Source organism: Thunnus albacares, chromosome 13 (genome assembly GCF_914725855.1).
Source record: "Thunnus albacares chromosome 13, fThuAlb1.1, whole genome shotgun sequence".
In the NCBI taxonomy this organism is placed as follows: domain Eukaryota; kingdom Metazoa; phylum Chordata; class Actinopteri; order Scombriformes; family Scombridae; genus Thunnus; species Thunnus albacares.
In genome coordinates, this window is record NC_058118.1 from 12,171,620 (window position 1) to 12,195,119 (window position 23,500).

The 23,500-nt window shown below is 39.4% G+C and overlaps 2 protein-coding genes across 5 annotated transcripts in view; one reads left to right on the plus strand and one right to left on the minus strand.

The window, feature by feature from the left end:
- The window catches only part of LOC122996101 (disks large homolog 4-like), a 69,067-nt gene extending 50,747 nt beyond the window's left edge, over positions 1–18,320 (minus strand). Inside the window, exon 1 of the mRNA XM_044371649.1 lies at positions 18,121–18,320. Within this exon, the coding sequence (XP_044227584.1) occupies positions 18,121–18,150 (30 nt within the window). The 5' untranslated portion in view covers positions 18,151–18,320. The remainder of the gene's footprint in view (positions 1–18,120) is intronic.
- zbtb20 (zinc finger and BTB domain containing 20) overlaps positions 1–23,500 on the plus strand; it is a 101,996-nt gene that overhangs the window by 42,601 nt on the left and 35,895 nt on the right. The gene's annotated exons all lie outside the window — the stretch shown is intronic.

A 23,500-nucleotide genomic window follows, 5' to 3' on the forward strand; every position in this document is an offset into this window, starting at 1 on the left:
AGTGCCAGAAATGTGTGCTAAGCCCAATTCAATGTATGTAGACCCAGATGTGCCATACTTGAGGCATGGCCTTGGCGGTTATTTTAGGATCTTGTTATCATCAGTGGCAGAGAAGAAGAACACATACGAAATCGAAACGCCTGATCAAAAAAACAACACTGGAAAATGTTCATTTGACTGTTTGCCTATGGAAGTATTAAATCTGGAGTCAGAGAGATTCACTGATACCTTAGCTTGAACACACTGTATGTCAATGATTTTAGATTAGCTTAGTCCAATTATTACATGTTTGTTACATAGCTGCTGCTCCACTAAAAAGTAGGGAACTACACTTTAATTTAAATATTATATAATATTTTTATCAAACCCTTTCACAAACACAACAATCCTAACACAATTACATTTAAGCTGGAACTACTTTCTAAAAAAAATGCACATATGTATTGATCCATTGTGCCTGTGCTACTGGACTGTATGTATTCTTCATAAATATGTGAATTACAACCTAGTTTTGTCTAGGCCAGCCATCCTTATTAGGAGAACTGGCTTAAGAAGAAAGAAGAATAAAATGAACCCCAAACAATCCCTCCAAAGATCAAAAGTAAACACATCATCAGTAGGGATTGTTTGTACATATCAATCCTCTTTTTATTTTTTTTTTAAAGAAAACAACATTTAATGTCATTATTTCTTAATGGATTCTTACAACCTTCATAATTCATATTTAAAGCCCATATTTTTTCCACATCTTCTAATGTTTCTTAGGAATGAACTTGAGATTTGTCCTTATTCTGACATTGATTATAAAGGAACAAGTAAAACAGTTTTAGATTATGTCATTCGATAAGGGTATTTGTTCTGTCTGGACTCTCTCTAAACAATTACATAATAATACTATGATATGACTGTGATGTAAAAATTATTAGTTTTTACCTTATATAGAATGCAGGACATTCCAACTTCACTCCAAATATTCTACCTTATTTCTAGTTTGCGTGCCCTTTAGCTACATTCAGGTAAGCCCACACTGTATTGGCAGGTAAACCTACAGAGAATTGAATTCTACAGGGATTGTATTCATTGGCATGCTACTGTCATATGAAGAAAGCGGGGTATCTAAATTAATCTGAAACAGTGGATTAGCCACTTAAATTGGTAGGAAAAAAACTGGATCACTCTAACACAACCAGCCTCCAGTCGTCCGCCTTCTATAACCTCAAACACTCAGCAGCTTTGACACTGAAATAGTCTAACTAAAGTGCAAACATAACTGGGAATCTCCTGAGGCTCTGCGACTGCCTCAGCGCTACTGACGAGGGAAATACCCAAGGTGAGAATTATAATATTCACACCCAGACAGAACCTGCTATATCTGATTTCTCTCAGCTTGAATATCTGATTCTACCTGTCCTAACTAGAGACATATTGTCTCTTCAGACAAGACATAGCCAGCTAAAATCTGTTAGCTAAAATGCATCTCAACAAATTAATTATTTGAAATGTCAGGGAAAGAATTAACTGAAATGAATTGGAATTTATGGTCACCCTTAAAAACACTCCCCCCCCCTCCCTTAACTTGCATTTTTCATACCATGAGCAAAAAATATTATATTCAAAAGATGGACACCTTGGATCCTGTATTAGATCTGTGCTTCAGCTCAGCTACAGGTGCAACACATGCACTCAAAGACTGCTGCACAGACAAACCATAATCTGATATTCCTGGTTGTCTCTTGCAAAACCATCCAACTGCGTAAATTTTACATGCCAGAATGGAGTCATCACCAATAGTGATGACTTGGAGCAATGCATTATGCATGAAGTATGTTGTGCATGCTACACCTTCAGAACACTTTAAAAGCCCCCCCAAAATTTGATTTGCCATGGTATGCAATTTTTTTCTCTCCTTTTGATAGCTGCAGACACATTTAGAGACAGATATTAAATGGTTAAATTGAGCTCTTGGGTATAATTATCTGCACCACCCTCAAATGGGATGAGAACATCTACACCATAATCATGAAAGCCTAACAGATGATCTTCTTCCTGTGACAAGCGAAGAATGTCTCACAGCAACTACTGGTCTAATTCTATACAGCCATCACCTCGCTTCCTCTATCACAGTCTGCTTCTGCTGTAACTCCTCCCACACTACAGAAGACAGCAGCATGCTGTCCACAGCACTGAGACCATCCTCTACCAGCTGTCCTCCATCTGAGACTTAAATGATGTGAGAAAATGTGGACGAAAGATCACTACTGACTGTCAACTCGGGCCCCAACCTGTGCCGGAATCTGTCCATCGTTAAGCAGCACCACCTTTCTCTCGGCCTGTCTACGCTCTAAAGCAGAAACTATACGGCTCTCCATCATTTCTGACATCTGAACATGCTACCGCAATAGCTGGCTTTGCTATGTATACCATTATATACTGTGTATCACAAGATGTAACTTTGCTTCATATACACACATAATACTGTATGTTACTGCTTTTTTTATCAATATGTCTCAAGTATGTTGGTTGTTTGTATCATGTTCAGCTTATTTAATGTCTAATTAGCTCTACATCAAATCAAAGCAATTGTAATGAACAGTACTTGAATCATTAAATCAAATTACCCTAGTGATTGTTATGAAGTGGACAGTGTTTAAGATCTTACTGGTACAATGGAATAAACAAAAGCAAAATATAGCTTCAAATACCACTTTCTTTGATAAACACTGCTTTAAAATAACAGAAACTGCTGCTAAACCCTTTTTTAAAACGCTAATTAGAGCTGTATGATAGAAGACGGATTGGAGACAGATTTTCATACATGTATAATACTAAACTGTTTTTTTACTTTTATTACTTTAATACCAATTTACATTTAAACGTTTTAATCATAGCTCTACTGTGTAAAGCAGATGCTTGCTGATGTGTTATGTCTACTTGTGATAAACCATGTGCTGCTTTGCTTTGAAACAACATTAAATGTAAGTGTGTAATAAATGGTACTATACATCTTAGCCAAATCATTCACCAAGAAAGACACCACTGATGCCTTTTCATGAGATAACAAGCTATCATTAGCCAAAACTTTAGAGATTTACAACCCTGTTTTTATATATCGATCATGGGGTTGGCATAGTGTTGCTGTGTTCTCTGTAGCAACCGTAGCATCAATTCACATCTACCATCCAATGAAATATTCTGATATCAGTAGATGGTGGTCAAACTACACTTTGGCTGAGAATTTGAAGTTTCTTCGTCTGGGGGCGTCACTATGGTCAGTCTATAATTAGATATGAGATTTGCATTGTGGGATTGTGTAAGTTTTCTAGCATGACCACGACGACTCAGTTCACTTTGTGGGCAGTACATTGCTAATCATTACATAATACTTGCCTTCGTGTGCTAGACAAGTATACAGCCATGATGCTCTTTCCATTAGGACAAAAATTATGAACCAGGTAGTGTAAAGTACCAATTTATGGCCCTACAGTTGTCACAAATGTGCCAGACATTTACAACACTGTGCATCAATGCGTTATGCCAGTACAGTAAGAGTGACCTTATTGACCTTTATCTATATTGTCTCTCTCTCTCGTAAGATAGCATTTCTGCTCCTGTGCTCTGGTGTTGGCAGCTTTCTAGAATAAATGAGTAGTTGTCTTGATGGATTGCCTCACACCCCTGATTAAGGCAAGATTAGCTGAAAACATTTAGTGGTTAAAACATAGTGTACTGGAGAAGGGTTGTATGCTGTTTTTTAATTATGATAGACTTGCAGTGAGGCTCATACTGCTCTGCACCTTGCTGTGTGTTCTCACAGTTAGAAATTTAGCAAACTGTCAGAGTAAAAGTCGATTTTTTTTGGAGCCACCTCTGATGAAAGTCAAACAAACAGGCTCAGGCCACCGCTGATAGCTTTGGCTTGGCACGTAGCGAGCACAGCAGGGTATCAGTCTGGTCAGCCACGGCAACCGCTTCTAGCCAAGGTGATAAAGATAGAGCCGCCAGGTGCTAACAGGTAGAGCTGACTGGCAGTAATGCTCCAGTCGTCCACCACTGCCATCGGAAAGCAAGTCGAACATGGTCTGTTTAATCAAATTATGTTGCTAGCAAAATGGAGTACAAGTGTGTGTGACACTGGGGGGCTTTAAACTGGAGGAAACACCACTGACAAGAACCAAGAGACCTATTGACTCAACTGGATGAATGCCTGTTTTTATATAGCACTGTGTTTATATAGCCAACAATATAATATTGGATATCTTTAGCTGTTATGACTGTTGAATATAGCTAACAAAGCCGGTAACAATAACCTGTACAATAACAGAGGTAATATGGGGTCATTCATTTTTGGGCTGGTCAACTTCAGAACTTTACATCCTTTCAGGTACATGCAGAAAAACTCTGACTATATGAAAGACACTAATATACAGTTTTAGTCTTCAAGTAACAGTAATAAGCTGCTTTACTAGCATTGACTTAAGAGTACATAGTAATTAACAGCATACCATAATTATCCAGTGTGCTAACTAGTCAGCAATTTTTGGTTGAATGTGGGCTGTTACCACAATTGCAGAAAAGAGGATGAGAACCAAACAGAATACTATTAGCTGATTAGGTGCTATGAACTGAGGAACAAGTGTGAAAGAGGAAAATATCTCAGTGTGATATTAAGTACAGCAATAAGGGAAAGACTTGATAGGGCCCACCCACCCATCACCATCCCTTTTAGCTAATTGATGATTGGGTAGACCGATCAGCCAATCAAACTCAGCCAGTCGTTCAGTCATTATAAAGCTGTTCATAGCAATAAAATCGCAAGATGCTGAAACATCTATTCCAATCAGATTCTGACAAAAGAAAGGACGAACAGAAAGCAATGGGTAAGGCTCAAACTAAATGTGTTTTATTGTTGGTACAGTCTTGTGACACCACTACTGACAAAAAGAAAGCTTTAATCACTTTGTTACTACTGTGTGCAGCCAAATAGTAATGTTAGCTTGCCAAACACAATATGAAACTAATAATTTGTATTCTGGCTAGCAAATGTTGGAGGATTTGAGTATTTGTGTGGCCCCAAATAAGTTTCACTTAAAAAGCAACAAACATCTTAGAAATGTGTTCAGATATTATTTATATCAAGACAGTAATGGTTAGGATTGGTGCAGGGTGCTCCACCACATTGGATTTGAAATGACTATGATGTTAAACTGCTAGCTCACAGCTATAAAATGAGGGTGTTTACATCCACATCAGATGAACCGTGTAAGAATTGTGGCCTTTTTATGGTCCCCCAGATTTGAAGAACCAATTGTAATTGGACAAATGTAACTAAAGTCATCATATGTGGTTTAAAATTCTTCACAGTCAATAACTGGTTGAAGTTTACGACCCATAGACATCGACAGACATTTGGTATCTTCCCTGGAGATGCTCCGACAGGCCTGGACTGCAGCCATCTTCACTCCTTTGTTGCTTTGGCTGTATGTTTAGGATCATTGCCTGCTTATGAAGCATCATCCAGTGAGTTTTGATGCATTCATTTGGATCCGAATAGTCAGAATGTTTCTCTATACTTCCACATTCATCCTACTGCTGCTGTCAGCAGTGAAATTATCAATGAACTCAAGTGAGATGACTCCACTGGCAGCCATACACACCCAAGTCATAACACCAACTCCGCCAAGTGACAAATGAGGTTGCATGGCTGTTTCTATTTTTTCACACTTTGATCTGTCCATCAGTCTGGCACAGGCCACTATTTGTTTTATCTGTCCATAACACTTTGATCCAGAACACTACAGGTTTCCTGGTGTACTTGTAGCAAACTGTAACCTGGCCTTTCTGAGGTTTGCATCTTGTGGTGACCCCGCTGAGGTTATACTGGTGTAGTCTTGTCTTGATGGTTGTCTCTGACACGTGTGTGCCCACATCCTGAAGAGTCTTCTTGAACTGTTGGACAGTTGTAAAGGGATTTTTCTTCAACCTTTCAGTCCTTCTTCCGCTTCTGAACAGTTGATTTTGACACACCAAATGTTTGAGCTACAATACTGACTTTTTTTTTTTAAATTCAGCTTCATGTTGGCCTACTTTACTGGCACTGACACTTCTTTGGTCTTTATGTCGAGAGACAACAACAGATCCTTAATGCAAATGCCACAAGTAGAATCAGCTCCAGACATTTTGTTACTTGTTTTTTGCATGAAATGATGATAAAACAACACTTACAGATACAGAAATACAGTATTTGTCCACTAAAATCGGGGGATATTTGCCACATGCTTGATGTGATGTGAATGTAAACACCCTTAAATTAAATTGAATATTGACCGCACTAAATCTATTCCAATAATGAAGTCAATAAAAAACAACCATCCTGCTTAATCAGAGCCACTTATAAATCTGTTCCACAATGAACCGTGATTCTATCACACATATACAAACACACATACAACTGACAGCTTTTATTCATGTTCACATTTGTAATAACAACTCTAACATAGATAATAACCAATGCAAAGCTCTGTTGGACCACACGCCGAATTCACACACACACACACACACACACACACACACACACACACACACACCCACAAACAGTGGTTTGTAGCTGTGGAACTCCATTAAGTGGCATCATGGTGCCATAACACTCAACCAGCCCAGTACAGGCTCATCATGTTCACTCAGCTAATTAAGGCTGGAGGAGCTTTGGACTTCTCTCGCCTGCTCAGTGTTTTCATTTTCACCAACACACACATACACGTACATACACACACACACACACACACACACATACACACACACAACTGCATACATGTAATCAACATAATGGGACTTGTAGTACCCCAGACGTAAGAAGAAAACTAATTCCCTCACCTGTAACTCTCCCTAACCCTGTTGGTCTTTAGGCTCTTTAACCCTAACAATAAAACGTCCTCTTTCTTTTTTTTTGTCAATCGGAGGATTTTACTAATCTTTGGAGGACACTGGGCTGTGTCCTAGTGTCCTCACAAGGATACAGGTGCACAAAAAATATGAATTCTAATCAAATAAATGCATAGATAGAGAAAAAAACCTATCCAAACATAGAATCAAACCATTGCATACATGAATCTATAATGCTTTAATCAACAAGTCTGCTAGAGTTTTACTCCCTCTGCATATCTAAACATGCTCACTGGCACATACACACCCACATGTGCCAGGCCACGTTCATACGTAATACCCAAAGTGCATGAATAAACATACCCAGAGCACACGCAGAAGGGTAAGGGGAAAAAAAAATCTCTCATACACATATTTCTGATTAATCTATGACAGCGGAAGAGATTGCATGCGTTTTCGATGCAATATGCACAGATGTAGATACAGAGACCAGCCTGTCAGAACGTCTAGCAGACTTGAAGCTAACATGCAAAACAGAGGCAGCAACAGAGAGATGGAAGGCAGAAGAACGACACAAACGGAGAGGTGAATTTACCTACCACACACGGGCAGAGAGAAGGGAGCTTAGTGCGGCCCTTCATGAGCGAGAGACAGAGGAAAAACAGCCTCCCAGACACCCGCAGTAGAGAAGGAGAGGGATGGGGAGAAAGAGAGAGAGATGGGAGGCTGGGGAAGGGTAAGGGGAAATAAAAAAGAGGGAGGGGGAGAGAGGGAAGGGGAAGGGGAGATGTCGTAGCAGACGAGGAGAGAGAGTTTTCCTGGAAGCCAGAGTTGTTGGTGTTGGATATATCTTGATGTTTAAGTCAAGGGGTCTGAATAGAGAGGACTGGCAGCCTGCTCCAGCCGTGACTCATATAATATGTTTGTCACTGCCGGTGAGTGAGGGAGGGGGAGAGAAGGAGACGTAGAGACAGAGAGTAAACCTTATATATTATTTTATTTTTTTTCCTCCTCTTTTTTTTTTTTATGAAACAATCACTACGGTATGCTTCCATCCACGCTGCTCATCACTTCCTCGCCGTCTTTAACACATTGCCTCACAGACACATACACACACACACATATATATATATATACATTACCAGACATACATCAAGACTAAATATTATGATGAAGATTTTTATTTTTGACACAGATATCTCTCAGTTATGCAACCATTATATAATTACATATTTATCCCTTTGCAGCTTTTAACTGTAGCTTATAAGCTCATTTCTGAGGTGCAAATACATGTCATTGGCATCATGCCTGTCTCGGTCAGAGAGACAATTCTACTGCTCACACTAGACTGTGAATTAAAAAAATATCCCAAAAAAAAGCTCAGTCACTTATAATGAAATGACCAATGTATTGATTCATTGCCAACAATTTTAATGATCATTAATTGATTGATTGTCATTTATTAAGCAAAAATGCCAAACATTTTCCAGTTCCAGCTACACAAATGTGAGATTTTGATGCTTTTCTCAGCTTGATTTCTATATTTAATATCTTCCGGCAACTTAATGACAGTTAGACAGACAAATAAAGTAATATGACGGTGTTACCTTGCTTGGGCTATAGGAACTTGTGCAGGGAAATAAATGATCACTATATCAATTGAAATATAGGTATTTATCTTATATTTAAATATAGTACTTTATATTTAATTATTAGATCATGGAAATAATAATTCGTTGCAGTCATGGACACATGTTAGGCACATAAGTTGGACCTTGAAAGCCCTCAGGTCTGTCCCTGCTTTTATAGTAGCATATACAGATACTGTACACATGTATCAGACGACTGTGACGTCAGACCAGAGGAAAAAAGGAAAATCCTTGACTAAAAAAAAAACAACCTGCAACAGTGTTTGTTAGTGTTTGTTAATCAAAGGCCAGTAAGGAACTGACTTTAAAAAAAAAAATGCTACCCAGTGGGACACCATTTTCTCGAAATAATGTAACAATAATGTAACAACGGAAATGATCATTAGATCTAACTGATTTAGCATTTCCAGCTCATATTGTTAGAGAAGCTTTTTTCCATTTTCCCAACTAATAAACTGTGAGGACATTTGCTGTGATATTTGATGATGTAGTGCATCTTTAAACACCCTTTTAAATACCATTATCTTTTAAAAAAAAAGATATTAGAATAGGTGGATAGTACTCAAAGGGAATTTGGGCTTTCATCATTGTGATGTCTACAGAAATAAATTGCTATCTGTCAAAACTTAAAGCAGTCACTGGATTTAGCTAACAGTTATCTTTCTGTTGAATTTGTAAATTGTTTAAAGTTATCAGATGACAATGCTTAAATTCATAGAGTTTATGTCAAGTGATTTTGTCTTTGGATCGCCCTCTAACACTGTTTATGCCCTGCAAACTATCTGCTGTACTACTGTACTCAGCAGTGATGAATTGGGGAAATATGCTACGTCTGTATATCAATCAAACATTCATTTGAGTGAAAGCTGTTCACTCTCTTCTGTTTTCTCTAAAGGTTATCATAAATTAGTCATTTGAAAGTTGTAACACATTTTTATGTAACATCAAAGTTAATTTATTTCTCAAATGTCCTCAAATGGATGACTATTATTTTTGCACCACAAAAGTCTCGGCCAAATCTAGACACTTTATTCATTTAATATCACACTTTTATATCATCCTGCACCTGCAAAATGTGACCGGTACTTGCCAGTATTGTTGGCTGTATACTCAGTTCTCTTTCTATTTCTACATTTTTCTATAATTTTATCGCGCTTTTCATAAACATAGCACTTACACTGCCTTTGATGAAGATAGTATCTTAACATAGCCTACTGTACTTTTCCACCTTACCAATCCACATCAGCCTGACACAGTCATAGGTGGTCAGTGGAATAATGGATGCTACAATTGGTGTTAACATGTTTAAATGGCAGAGAAAATGATTTTTTAAAAAAGTTAAAAGCTTACCCAAAACACTTCAGGTCTACTGTTTGTGCTCCGATGTACATACATGGATCTGTTCACTGAATTTCATAATTGTTAACTTTCTATGATTTCACATCAAAGGCAAAATATTATCATGAAAAGCCTAAAAACCGCTTTAATTGTCATTCAGGATTTTTTTTCCTTATTCAATACGATGATAGTGATTATTTCTTTCTTATACTTTAAGAAAGAAATAATTCTTACAAACTTATGGTAAAAAATTGTATTTCTGTATACTTGTCACAAAATCACAAATGTTCCTGTGTACAGTTAGAGCAATAATTTGAGCCTAGATATTTATTAGATGTTTTAAAAAAAGTATACAGCCTGGTCAAGGCAGGAATGTTGCGCCTTTATTCCGCCTCGCTGTTCTATATAAAAGGTATCGACACAGAGTAGGGGGTAGAGTTTCTCGGCCAATAAGCCGGCTACAGAGGTAGTCACAGAGCTGGATCGAACTTTGTGTTAAAGGGACAGCCGCTTCTACTCAAAACAAAATAGTTCCTAACTGGACTGATTTGCCCGTGAAATTTTTATGCCAACTGTCAAAAAGTAACATCGAGTGTTAAGGTTATCAAATAAATATGACAGCAGTTGTAGGGATTTTTTGGGACATTTCCATCACGCCCCACAAAGCTGAAAGCCTAAAGGTAACACAAACTCCAGTGGTTTATGCAACTGCTAAGCTAAATCTTAGTATATTTACTATAATAAAAATAAATTAAAATAAAAGTATGACTTGAAGTGCTGTTGTTACAGTGGTACTCTTTAGAAGACCTTGCTGGCTGACTTTGGTGACACTTGACCAATCCTTCTACACAACACATAATTATGGTCCATGCAGTAGCTTAATTGGCATCAAATAGGATGTATTTGTGTGTATTTCCCTTCTCAGGCGCCATCTCTATCTGCTACATAGCTGTATTAAGAGGGAAGCAGAGTTGAGTAGGGGAATAAACAGAGTAAATGCACCATGACCCCATTGGACTGCTTTACAGTGGACTGCTATCGGGTGATGGATGGGTTATGACACCTGCAGAGGTTAGGCCCAAAGCCCTCTGGACCTCAGAGACACACTGAGCTATGGCTTCTGCATCAGCTTCACTGTCTGTGACTAAAGACAACTGGAGCACATCGTGACATTTCCATCTGGAATGAAGCCTGCGCTGTTAGAACAGTGTCAAAAGCTGTGTAACCCGCGGAGCCAGCCGCATAAGACCAAACATTAATTTTCTATTCTCCGCATTCATGAGCATTCTCTGCCGCCGCCTACACAGAGGTCATCCTCCTACCTGCACACTGTGGGCTTCACATTATCACCACCCTTCAATGGCAGGACTCTCTCTCTCTCTCTCTTTCCCTATCTCTCTTTTCCTCTCCTCTCTCCCTCCCTTCCTCCTTTCATCTCTATTCTCTCCATGATGATACCCCTGCCATGTTGTCATGGCAACAATCGGGCCCTGATTGCTTGGTTGCTAGGCAACTGACATCACCTATAAGAGGAACATGAAGATACAAAGCCAGAGACAAACAAATCACACAGAATATGTGCGCTTGCACATCACTGTGACGAGTTCGAGCGCGCGTGTGCGTTTGAACTCTCACGATGTCATTAGCTCCTGTTGTGTTTTTCATTTAAATCTTCACTTTATCATCTTTATTGCTTAAGTGATACATGTAGGCAGCAAGGTGTATCATTAGAGGGAGAAATTACAAAAATAATTCAAGTATGACTGATACTCTGGGAAGTCTTCTTTACTCATTACCAGAATTTCAGACGACAATATTACAAAAGTCTGTGACAAGGGACTGATCATGAATAACTGACACAGGGTCCAGCATTTCAGATGCCCATTTCCTATTAATTATAAGGAATACACAAGACCTCAACCCCCACGAACACAGACTATGTATGGACTTTGAGGCCCAGGCTAATGTAGCATAATGTAGCATCTAGCTGCCTGCATGGATGACACTAGCAGCTGAAATTTGACAATATGCCTCATGCCATGATTGTCATGGACTCCTGCGCTGTAGTTTAGGAACGTGCCACAAGGTGTCATTGTGTGCTGTATTGAAAAAAAATATGATCACAGCACTGTAAGAAAACCTGATCCCATTTGCAAGGCTAATGCATGTGTTATTCATATGGATGATATCAGCACTACTGTCTTCATTCTTGTTTAAGTCTTGTCTACCTTCCTCTTTTCTGCACTCACAGGCATCAAAATCCCAACCCTCACACACACACTCACATTGACAAACGCACTCTAATTGCATGACATACACTGTTAAGTTGACTCCGTTAACCAAAATGCCTATATTGTGTTTTATTACAGGAGGCCCTGGTGAGAAGTTGACCCTCCTTGACCTTAGATCTTTATATAATGAGGCCCACAGGACCTCCTCTATTGAATCTATCCACATCTTTAAATATACATCATCATCTTTATTGATTCAGTTATTTCTCAGTCTTATTTACAAAATGACCACAACGATTTGTTCTGTTTCTTGTCCAGTCAGTATGTCCTACAGTGTCAGGGCGGCCGTCAGTCACAGTCCTCCTCCTGGTCCACCGTAGCAGGCTCATGTTTCGCCATTAGCCCTCTCACTCGATGTGAGACGACAAAGTCTCCAACCCAAACAACCCATGATGGATCTAATCTGTCACCTGTCATATGGACAATTTCAGGACGGACAGTGATGCTGACAGCCAAAACACTGAAATTAAGCGGCAGAGCCTGTAAGCACAGTCTGCTGGTGAACAGCAAGTAGGCTGTGTTTTTAACATACAAGGATTTTTTCTTTCCTGTTTTTACTAGATTACTAGGTATTTGCTCTTTGTGTGTGTATATATATATATATATTATTAACAGATTATCATATATCATGTCTGATTCCCTTATTGTTAAATCAACAAAATGGTGATCAATCAATTCCACAAAGGGACAATCTTCAAGAAGGAGAAATTAAAGCTTTTTCTTTAAATAGATGAAAACAATAGCAATCAGTGAATATACTGAATGACCCGGTGGCCTAATCACATCATGATATATACTGAAATATCCATCAATAGTGCCTAAACATTCAAGGTTAGATTCAAAAGAAATGATAAGGCATTACTCAGCCTCTCCACCAGATGAGCCTATGAAGCAAAAGATGGTGAGAAAAGAGTTGAGCACAGATTGTATTGTGTGCTTTTGACAAAGACAAGCTCTTAACAGCCTCCTAGCTGGCTAAGGTTCCTGGTGGGGGGGGGGGGGGTAGTAGTGGGCATTATAAAGCAGCTGAATGACTGGAGGTTAGCTTTCATCACGTCATCGTAGAGAGGGACTGATGAGCTCAAATATGAAGTGAACCCTCACCAGCATTAACTCAAAGTGACTGATGAGCACATACGTTGGGAAAAAAAAAAAAAGCTCTCCGCAGTGATTGGCTTTTCTGAGTCACCACTGATAGAATTTGCAAATTCTCTGCAATAACACCTTTCACAACAATTACCACTGTATGACTTTAGCCCATGCAGTAAAGAATTAGCACCATACAACAAGCCTCCACCTAAATCCAACAAGTTTTTCTAAGAAGTGAACTTGCACCAATTCCTTAGCTTGAGCAAGGCTGCAGTTACAATCCACAGTGCAGAGAAGCCCCTTGTACTGGAGCAGGATGCTCTGCTGTTTGTGGGAGTTCTGTCTTCTCATGTAGGTGTGTGGCTTTCTTTCAGGAAAGCGGCTCAATGTGTGGGTGAGTGGTGCAATATGTACCTAAAGACGAAACAAAACCGCAGCTGACCACAGAAAATGTATGATATTTCTTCATGAGCACAAAAGCAAACTGTCATCTGAGCAGAAACAATGACAGAGGAAAAAAAAAAAAACATCTGTCTGTACATAATCACATCTCTCGTCATCCCTTCGATTCTGCTGGGGTTTTTTTTTTTTTTTTTTCTCATCGGACATTACAAAACCTCTGCGCTGTGCAGTCATGGCATCAGACTCGTGCCGGGGCAAGCCCTGCTTCACTTTACTGTGCCATGGGAGCAACTTGGCAGGATCAGTGTCTCTGTGGCTGCATACAAAAGGCCTCGTGGACGAGATATTGCCCGTGCCCTTGAGTGGAGATCATATGAGCTCCTCACTCGATCCCGGATTCTGACCCACAGCACACTAAACTGTATGTCACACACAGTCACACACAGTATGGTGAATGGACACTTGTTAAGACGAGCAGAATTGTGGACGAGCCGAATGAATACTGAGGAGGCTCTGTTTGATTTCATCCGAGTGGCGAGCGGAGGGTTTAGCTCAACTCCATTTTGGAGACTCTCAGGAATACAGCAAGCGGCAGCAGCCATAAGCTTTTCATCCTCGTGTGAACACAGACATCCATAACATATAAATATTGATATATATTGAACTATAGGAACAGCTGGCAGCACAAAAATAATCATAAATGTGAGTGCTAAAACCACATTCCAGGGAAGAAGATGTTCATGTCAGAGCATGTGGCCATACGTGAAGCCAATAATGTGCACATGGAGCTGCTGACTTTGACTACATCTTGTCAAATGTATAATTTATTTGAAGGAGCACTAACTAGGGAAGCCTCGAAAGTGCTGAAGAGCAGGGCAGAAGGTAAGCTGGAGAGTGGAGAGCAGGAAAGAGGAGCGTAAGCAGAAGAGGGAGGGGGGGGGGGGTTAAATGAGATAAAGGAGAGAGGAGGGTGGACTGAGCGAGGGATTACAGAGGTGAAGGAGGCAGAATTGTGGAAAGACTGAATTGGAAATATGCGAGCAGAGAAGTGGAACGAGGGCGACAACAGGGAGAGGAGTGATAATCAAAGGATTGTAAGACAAGCAAAGCAGGAGGAGAGAGGAGTTAGAAATTTACTTAACGTCCTTTCTACACAGGAGACTTGATTCTATATCGCAATAATTTTCTATCACACATCATAGCGTTAAGATAAGTCGCTTTGCTGCGTGCACCACCTTTGTTCTCTCCTCTCAAACATCAAACTGTTCTTCTCTGACTTAGTGCCATACAAGGAACGAGAGTCAAAGATATTGTGAGGCTTGCAACCAAATATAAACCCCGTGACGTCTCCTCAAGCTGATATGCCCTAATATTACAGTTCTAAATGTTATGTAATGACACTTCTGTTCTGTTTGATGGATTGATGTCATATGTTGCAATTTATTATTTAATTCTTTGGAGATTTGAGTGTAGGAAGGAGCAGAAAAATTATATAAGCTGCTTAAAAGCCCAATTCGACACTCGGGAGAAAAGCATTGAAACTCTTGAGTGTTCCTTGGTCATCTGTTTTGACAGGTACTACTACAGCGTTTACTAAAACATTTGCTAATAAATTAAATGAAATTGAAAGCTACACCAGACACGATGACTTAACATGACCTTAGCAGTATTTGTTAAGTTTTTTTATGTGATAGTTTCACCTATAATGGATTTTCAGCCAGTTGGATGTCATTACAAAAATGATGGACAACATACTGATGTCCCGCTTAACGCATTTTTCAAGCATTTTGGAAGGTTTAGGAAATAAAAAACAATATTACTTAGATTTTTATGGAAGCCAGATGGAACTTGTCAGTAGACAGATGTGCAAAGATCATACTAGTATTATAAAGGAAAACTAAATACTCACTTGTCTAATTTTCCCTGAATTGCCTCGAGGACAAGAAACTCCTGTTCAAATAAAATTACTTCCTCTTTAATACAAAAGGGCTCACTTTAAGCGCTCTTTAGTTTTCCTCTTAGAATTGTACTTCTGCCTCAGTTGCTATCAGAAAGTGTTATCGTAGGTCCTCTTATTACAGTACAGATCACTGGAAATTCAGGGTTTAGGTGATTTTTTTTACCAAAATACCCAACACACTCACCGGGGATGCCATTTAAGTCTTAAAGATGGCCTGGAAGAGCATACTTGTATTGTGTCACTCAAGCTGCTATTCTTCAAAACTTAAAGCAAGACTGAGCACAACTTGGTTCGCTAATTGTTATCAGATATTTGTCACTCGTTGGCTTACTGTGGCTTCACCCACACAGCCAAACTTTGTGCACAGGCCTGCTCGGGGGAAACAACATTGTTCACATAACCTGTTCTACAGTATGTGGGTGTCAGGGAACAGCTCACCCAGGGAACAGCTCAGCCATCATCTGCTACATGATGGCAAGTCACACTCCTCACCTGCAATGCAGCCAGCCTCCATTAAAGTTTAATAACTCACATTTAAAGGAATACACCAAGATTTTTGACAAATCCGACCTGTTATCGAGTTAAATTTTCACAGCGTAAAAACAAGTGAATCCGCAGTTCTCTTGTTTTTAAGTTTTTATTAACTTAACAGTGCTGGATACGAAAGGTTTAGCGGATTTTGCTAATGTGAAATGGTCATCATAGCTTGTATTTTAAAGTTAAAGTGTACTGTAATGACAATTTAATCAGACCTGCTTGGCCAATCAGTTAGTTCATCCCTTTACACACTTTTGTGCACTAACTTTCCTCCTTATAAACTGACCATCTGTCTCACAATATCTTGGCAGAAGTTTTTTTTCTCACTTTGATAGTGATTCTGGAACAAGTTTGGTGAAATATCCACTGTTACCAACTGTGGTCCTTCACTTAAAGTGTTTATTTTTTTCCTCAGCTAACTCAGTGAGTCACACTCGAGGCAAATAAGATGCATGAGGGACTGATGTTCAAGGCTTCCAGAGATACCTTGACATTTTCTTCTTCTTCTTTTTTTTTTTTTTTTCTCTCACAAAGAATTTGTCACACCGCTTCGTGTTAGGTAACAAAAATAGGCTTAAAGAACCAACAGGCACTTACAGTATCAGCAAGTTAGCTCATTAGAGAAATCAAAACTTGTGTTTTGTATCTATACCATAAAAACAAAAATGTGCCAAGTGCTTGCTCATGGGGGAATGTAAATGAAAGAGTACAGTCTTGACCTGCTCTGTGTGAAAAGTGCCCTGAGATAACTTCTGTTGTGATTTGTCACTATATAAATGAAATTGAATTGATTGAATGTAAGCTCTCCACAACATGAAATACTGTCTCCCTGCCTATCTGACTGCACCTAGTTATCTATGTTTAACTGACCAATAATCTCTGTTGCCAAGGAAACTGAGAGGTTGACGAGCAAATGAATGTAATGTGCCACAGTTAAGCACAAATTTATGTAATCCATTTGAAAGGGCCACCTGTATTTACGTCTGCTCTACACACAGCGAGTCCATGCAAAAAAAAAATGTCAAGCCATCCCCATCTTCACACAGCTGTAAGAAGTGCTGTGTGTGTGTATTTCCCACTTTGTGTCATCACTTCCTGCCAGGAACTGCATTCAGGTACAGCTGCTACAGTACATTGTTCACCTGTTTTTGAATCTGTGTAATGTCCACCAGGGTTTTTGAAGGTTGGCGGAAAGAAAGCAGCCGTCTGAACAAACAATCTGACCCCAGAGAAGGTCTGTAAGACACAAATGCTCTTTCATTTTTCATTTTATTCGTTTTTTTTCCTTTTTTTTTTGCCAATTTCCTGACTAGGACTGCCTCCGTTGAGGTCTGACGCTGAGCACATGTGTATGATATAACACAACGCTCATATCCTGTGTGTGTGTGTGAGAGGCAGATGTGTGCGGACGCATAGTGGGTTGCTATAACGTGTGCCCACTCTCGAGGTGAAGAGAAAGCAGCTGAATATTATGAGGAGATTAGCATGCAGAGTGCCCTGCCATGGTCTCTCCCTGACATATTCTGCGGCTCCGGCGTGACACAAAAGCCCTGCACAAGCAACCCGAGCACTGGCTCTCTCTTGCTCCTACTACATCCACGCAGGTCAGCCAGACCCTGTTTATACACTTGCAAAGCATGACACAGAGTAGGAGATGCAGAGAGAGTGGGAGAGAGGGTCATCCAGAGAGGGAAATATCAAAGAGTATGCTGTCTACACACCTCTCAGGTAGCCCAGCTCACCCAGAGGTTTTTCTGAAACATACAGATCCCCCCCCCCCCCAAAAAAAGAGCACAAAGACAGAAAGATAGAAGAATGTTTGTGTCTTATAGAAGAAGAAAGGGCATGTAGATGCCTTAATAACGGGCAGAAAGATGAGTTTCTTCTCCTCTGTTTTCAGATACAGTTGTGGCACCTCTCACTCCTTCTCACACACACACACTGAGCCAGAGTAATGAACAACAGATAAGCTTACCTTTGTAGTCACAATGCAGAGGCAGTCCATGGTATTTGGAGCGAAATATTGGGGTGTATTTCAACCCCCCCAACCCCCCACGACAGAGGGCTGAGACCCCACACCCCTCTCCCCAGCCTGCCCCACTCCTGCGCTCTCACTCTCGTCCTGCCTTTCCCCCCTTTTCTCTCCTTCCGTGAATCTCTTCTTTGACTAACTGAACCAGCGAGGGAAAGAGAGGATGGAGGGAGGGGGAAACATGAAAAGGGAGGGGGAGGGCCACAGGGAAATAGAGAGAGGGAGCGAAGAAAGAGAGAGGAGAGGAGAGGAGAGGAGAGGAGAGGAGAGAGGGTGGTCTCGGAATTTAGTATGAGAGAGAGAGAAAGAGTGGAGAAAAGGGAAGGTGAGAGTATATCCGCTTTTTTTTGTGTCCGAGGCAAGAGAGAAACGGTGGAAAAGAAGGGAAAAAGGGGATGAATATGAAAAAGAGATGGAAGAAAGGGATGATGGAGATGGAAAGCAGAGGTGGTGGGGATTTAAAAAAAAAGAGGGGGGGGAGGGAGGGAGGGTTCACACTGTGGAAAGAAAAGGGAAAAAAGAGAAAACAGAGAATAAGACAGCGAAACAGCAGAGGATGGAGAGGAAGAACTGAGGGAGGGGACAGTGAAGGAGCGAGAAAAGGAGAGGGAGAGTGGGTGAGTGCGTGCGTGTGTGTGTCTCTCTCTGTGTGTGTGTGTGTGTGTAGACAGAAGGAATTAGACCGAAAGAAAATGTGTTGAGGAGGAGAGTGTGAATTACATATGCATCGCAGAGAAAAAGAGAAAACACGAAGCACCGCGAGATAGACTTAAAGAAGACCGAAACAGCAGGAATTCGCATTAACCTGATGAAATAATGAGACTGAAAATGCATGAAGGGTTTTCTGCTTGTTGTAGCACTCTGCAGCTGTTGCCTTAGCAATGGTGCAGTTGTTGCCATGGCAATAGGAAGGCTTGTTGTTGTCATATGGTCACCGTTGTAGTGCTGAGGGCTTAGTAAGGAACTCTGCATTGGATTTACACTCCTGTGCATCACTATCTGTGTGGGTGTGTGGGTGTGTCTGTTCAGTTTTCATTGGGGCAGAGAAGCATGAAAGACAGTCAGATTTAAATAAGTAATCACCAGGAATGATGAAGATTATTTGAACTATTACTACATATCCACGTGACTCACCATGTGATTTTAAAACTACTACCAACTATGTACAACCTAAATAACTATGTGTTTTCTAGCACTCCGTATCACAATGTTCACTATTTAGTTTACTTTAAATAAAATGGTGTAAAAATGTATCAGCTGTACACTCTGCCTTTAAGACGGTGGACCGTACCACTCGGGGCTCGTGTAAGGGGGAATGTGCACTTCAGTGTCTTTGCATCATCAGTTCTATAATTGTACAAATCCACCCCGCACCCCACCTCATCCCCCACTTCCAGCTCCCCACAATGCCGGAGCAATGGTGCAGCAATAAAGCAATTCTAAATGATGAACACACATTTATTCCCCGGGGTGAAGAGTAGAGGCTTTGATCAAAAAATGTATGGCGCACATACAACAAACACAGACACTTACATCCACAGATGGCCACACTCTACAGATGGCAAGTGTTTTAAATACACTCGCAGCCATGCTTTCATAAATGCCAAGCTGTGTAATTACATGTAAAGACCACAATTACTCTTATCACCACTCTATCACAGTACATACCTGGTAGTCCACACTCTAGACTAGTTATTCTGTTTTTCAGGCGTTTGATCATCATATTTTGAATCATATTGAGCTGATAAACCACAAACTTAACTTGTTAGAGGCAAGATAGTAGCTTAATGTGACAGCAGTTTAATGAGATATCCTGAGAGATTCCAGCAGAGGTAGTTAAAGCAATATTTCACCGTCATATAATGTTTAATATCTCCCACTAGCCTTTGATGCCTTCTGACAACTCTATTTATTATACATAGAAAGACTAAAGGACTGCAACCTAAGGTTGAAGATTGATCTTTTAAGAGAGTATCTCTGTCTGTTCTCAATTATAAATAGAGAGAGAGAAGAAAATAGTGTGAATGCAGGGAATGTATAAACAGTGCATGATGATATGAATCTCTCAGGAAGTTGGTGTTTACAATATGAATATTTTGTACTCTCAAACAAATAAACAATATAAGCAATTATTAGTTATGTTCAGCATGTGCCATATTTGTTATATATTTAGCAACATATAATATTCTGGAGCAGTAGAAAGGTTAAACTTCATGGACAATCATTTACAACCACATCATGCAGAAAATCTCTCCAACATGTCTCAGACATCGGAGTGTTCTGTCAGTATCTCAGGACTTATTTAAAAAAAGATAAAAAGAAGATTTAGTTATTATTGCTTTTATTTGCAGCTTAGAGCACATTTAATTCTGTTACAATGGCAATGTTGAGTCTTGACCTGGTAGTTAATTGTTCCTTCAAGTGGCGGTGTTGGCAGTACAACACTCAAAGGAACAATACTGAAATGTTTTTGCTTAAATATTGTTTGTAAAAAAATTAAGGCAGCAACTAGTGGTAATTTATTTATTTATTTCAACAATGAGTCCAAGGTGCCCTCTTCCAGTTGCTTATTTTGCCTGAACAATGGTTAAAAAATCCAAAGGAATTATTTTTATAATTATATGAAATTGAGAAATTTTCCAAACCCTCACGTTGGAGATACTGAAACCTACAAACGGTTACTAATTTTATTTGATAGATTACCTAATAAGATTAAAGGGGACACATTAAGCACATTTACAAGTCTATATTTTTAATCTGGGGCTCTACTGGAATATCTTTGCAGGTTTCACAGTTCAAAAAACTCCTTATTTAACTCATAGTGACCCTCCCGAGGAGCCCACTCTGTACTGATTGGCAAGCTCTTAGGAGCTGCCCCTCAGGAGACCTCCGTCAGCTTCAGAGGCTACATCAACAAACCATGAAATAAACTGTAGCAGTTGGATTTCACTACTTTTTCTTGTACTTTACACAATAAAAAGTACATCCGTACATGTTCGAGCCGAAATCTGATCCGCAATATGAGAGTGGACAAGGCAAACAACACCCGGAAAAACCTTAGTAACAAAGGCTACGGAACGGACGGCCATTGATGAGCATGCATGATGAGCTGACATCAGCTCGTCAGCAAGGTAGAAAAAACTACGTCAACATCTGTGTCAGTAAGGTGGGTAGGTAGGACGGTTGGTAGGTAGGTAGATAGATAGACAGATAGATGTACTTTATTGATTCCAAATTGGGAAATTCTTGAGTTACAGCAGCAGGTTATCCAAGCATTGCACGGGAACAGTAAATATACATATCAACACTAGAAGAGAGAAATATATCTATGGAAAAATACACAACACAACAAATAACAAAATTAAATAAAGTAGCTCAATACAATAATATAAGAGAAAAACACTATAAATATAATAAAATATAAACAGGATAACATATTATATACATTAGACAAGTGTGCAAAGTTGTTGAATTGTTAAAAATTTGAAAAATGCAATGAGGCAGAGTAGGAGTAGAAAGATGTGCAAATTCACCATGAGCAAAGTTACTGAAGGATCAAAGAGTAGAATTTGGTTGAGACAGAAAAAAATGTAGCAAATTAAGTGTTCAGAGCGGGTTGAAGTCTTGCAGGAAGCATTTCTACTTATGTTAACCTCAAGTTTTGGAACTCTGACTATGTTTAGCAATAGATCCAACATCATAACAATATATAAATAACAGAAAATCACAAAAAAGCATAATATGTCCCCTTTAACCTATTTTAAAATTGCTTATTAATTCTGTCAACCAACTAATCAATCAACTAATCATTTCAGTATTATGTTATTGTGTATTGTAGTGTGTTCCTGTGCTGTGTTGTACTACAGTAGATTTACCAGCTGAAACAGGTTTACGAGATCATCTGTGAATGTCACAGATTTATTTCCACTTTATGTATCACATCTGTTGTGATGTGAAGTGTCTTTTTGTTTTTAATTGAGTTGATGCTTTGTGCAGCAGCACTCTTGACAGCTTCCTCTTTCACCACTAAACTGAAAAACCTCTCACATAAACAAAATGTAAACCAATATGTGAGTGAAAAGTGTCCATATATGAAGGTGAAAACATTTTCCGTGTATTTCAGAAATGGATTCAAGAACATTTTATGTGTGTGTAAATATTTCAGTGGGGAACTGGAAGTAAATCATGTTTATAGGAATGCATTAGTAATTAATGCAAGTATGTGTGTGAGGTAATCTAGTGACTATGACAGCTGTCTATGTACATTCACGAGTGTAAGTGGTAAATATGAGAGTTTTTATACATATGAAAGGGATTGTTTGAGATATGGGCCATATACGTAGCACATGTTTTCTCTCAGAAGATAATCCTAATATGGCTGACCTGTATACAAGATTATATAATTCTGCTCTCGAGTGAGCAAAGAGCTCTGCGCTCACATCTCCTTTGCCAAAACCTGAGTATTTCTCACGTTCTCAAAGTTATGATTCTTCTGATGTTTGCACGTTTGTGCTCAGTGTAAGCTTTAATTGGCACCAAAACTGAGTTACAGAAAAACAGCATGATATTGATAATAATGTAAATGAGGACAAAGCATACATCTTAAACACTCAAACCTTCCATCGCCTCTGCTACACCCACACATGCACACGCACAGTCACACACGCTGTTAAAAATATATCATGCTAGAAGTAGCAAAGAGAAAAAGCTCTCCCTGTGGACAAGCTTGAATACTGAGAGCATTCTCATTGATGTACATCCACAAACCTCCATTATAATAATCCTTTCTAAGACTTGGAAGAGCACTCACCCATAAATATGTTGTCTCCATCCTCCTGTGCCGCTTTGCTTAAAGACTATAGTCTTTTGGCTCTGTGGTATGCCTCTGACCAAAAAGTAGGCCAAGGACAAGCGCTGGTCATCTAAACAGGCTAAACCTAAGCAGAACATCCAGGTCATGGGGCTGCTGACTGAAAAGTGGCCAAATTTATCTTTAGCAGGGACACAGTTTTCATGAGAGCTGACTTATTCAAATGACCATATATTATTTATGACATGTTTGTGCTAACATTTGCATTAGTCAGGAAATAAAACATGCTCAAAGAAGTGCCATTTTGATTCAAAATATCAACCATTTTAATCAAGAATATCTAAAGATGTCCTTTACTTAAATTGTTCAGGCATATACACAGTGAACTATTTTAGTATTTATCAAAAGTTTAAAATACTACTTCTCTTGTTGGCTTCTATCTAGCAGAAACTCCATTTCCCCAGTCCAAAAATATTCAGCTGGCATTAAAAGCGAGAGACAATTTCAGAGTGT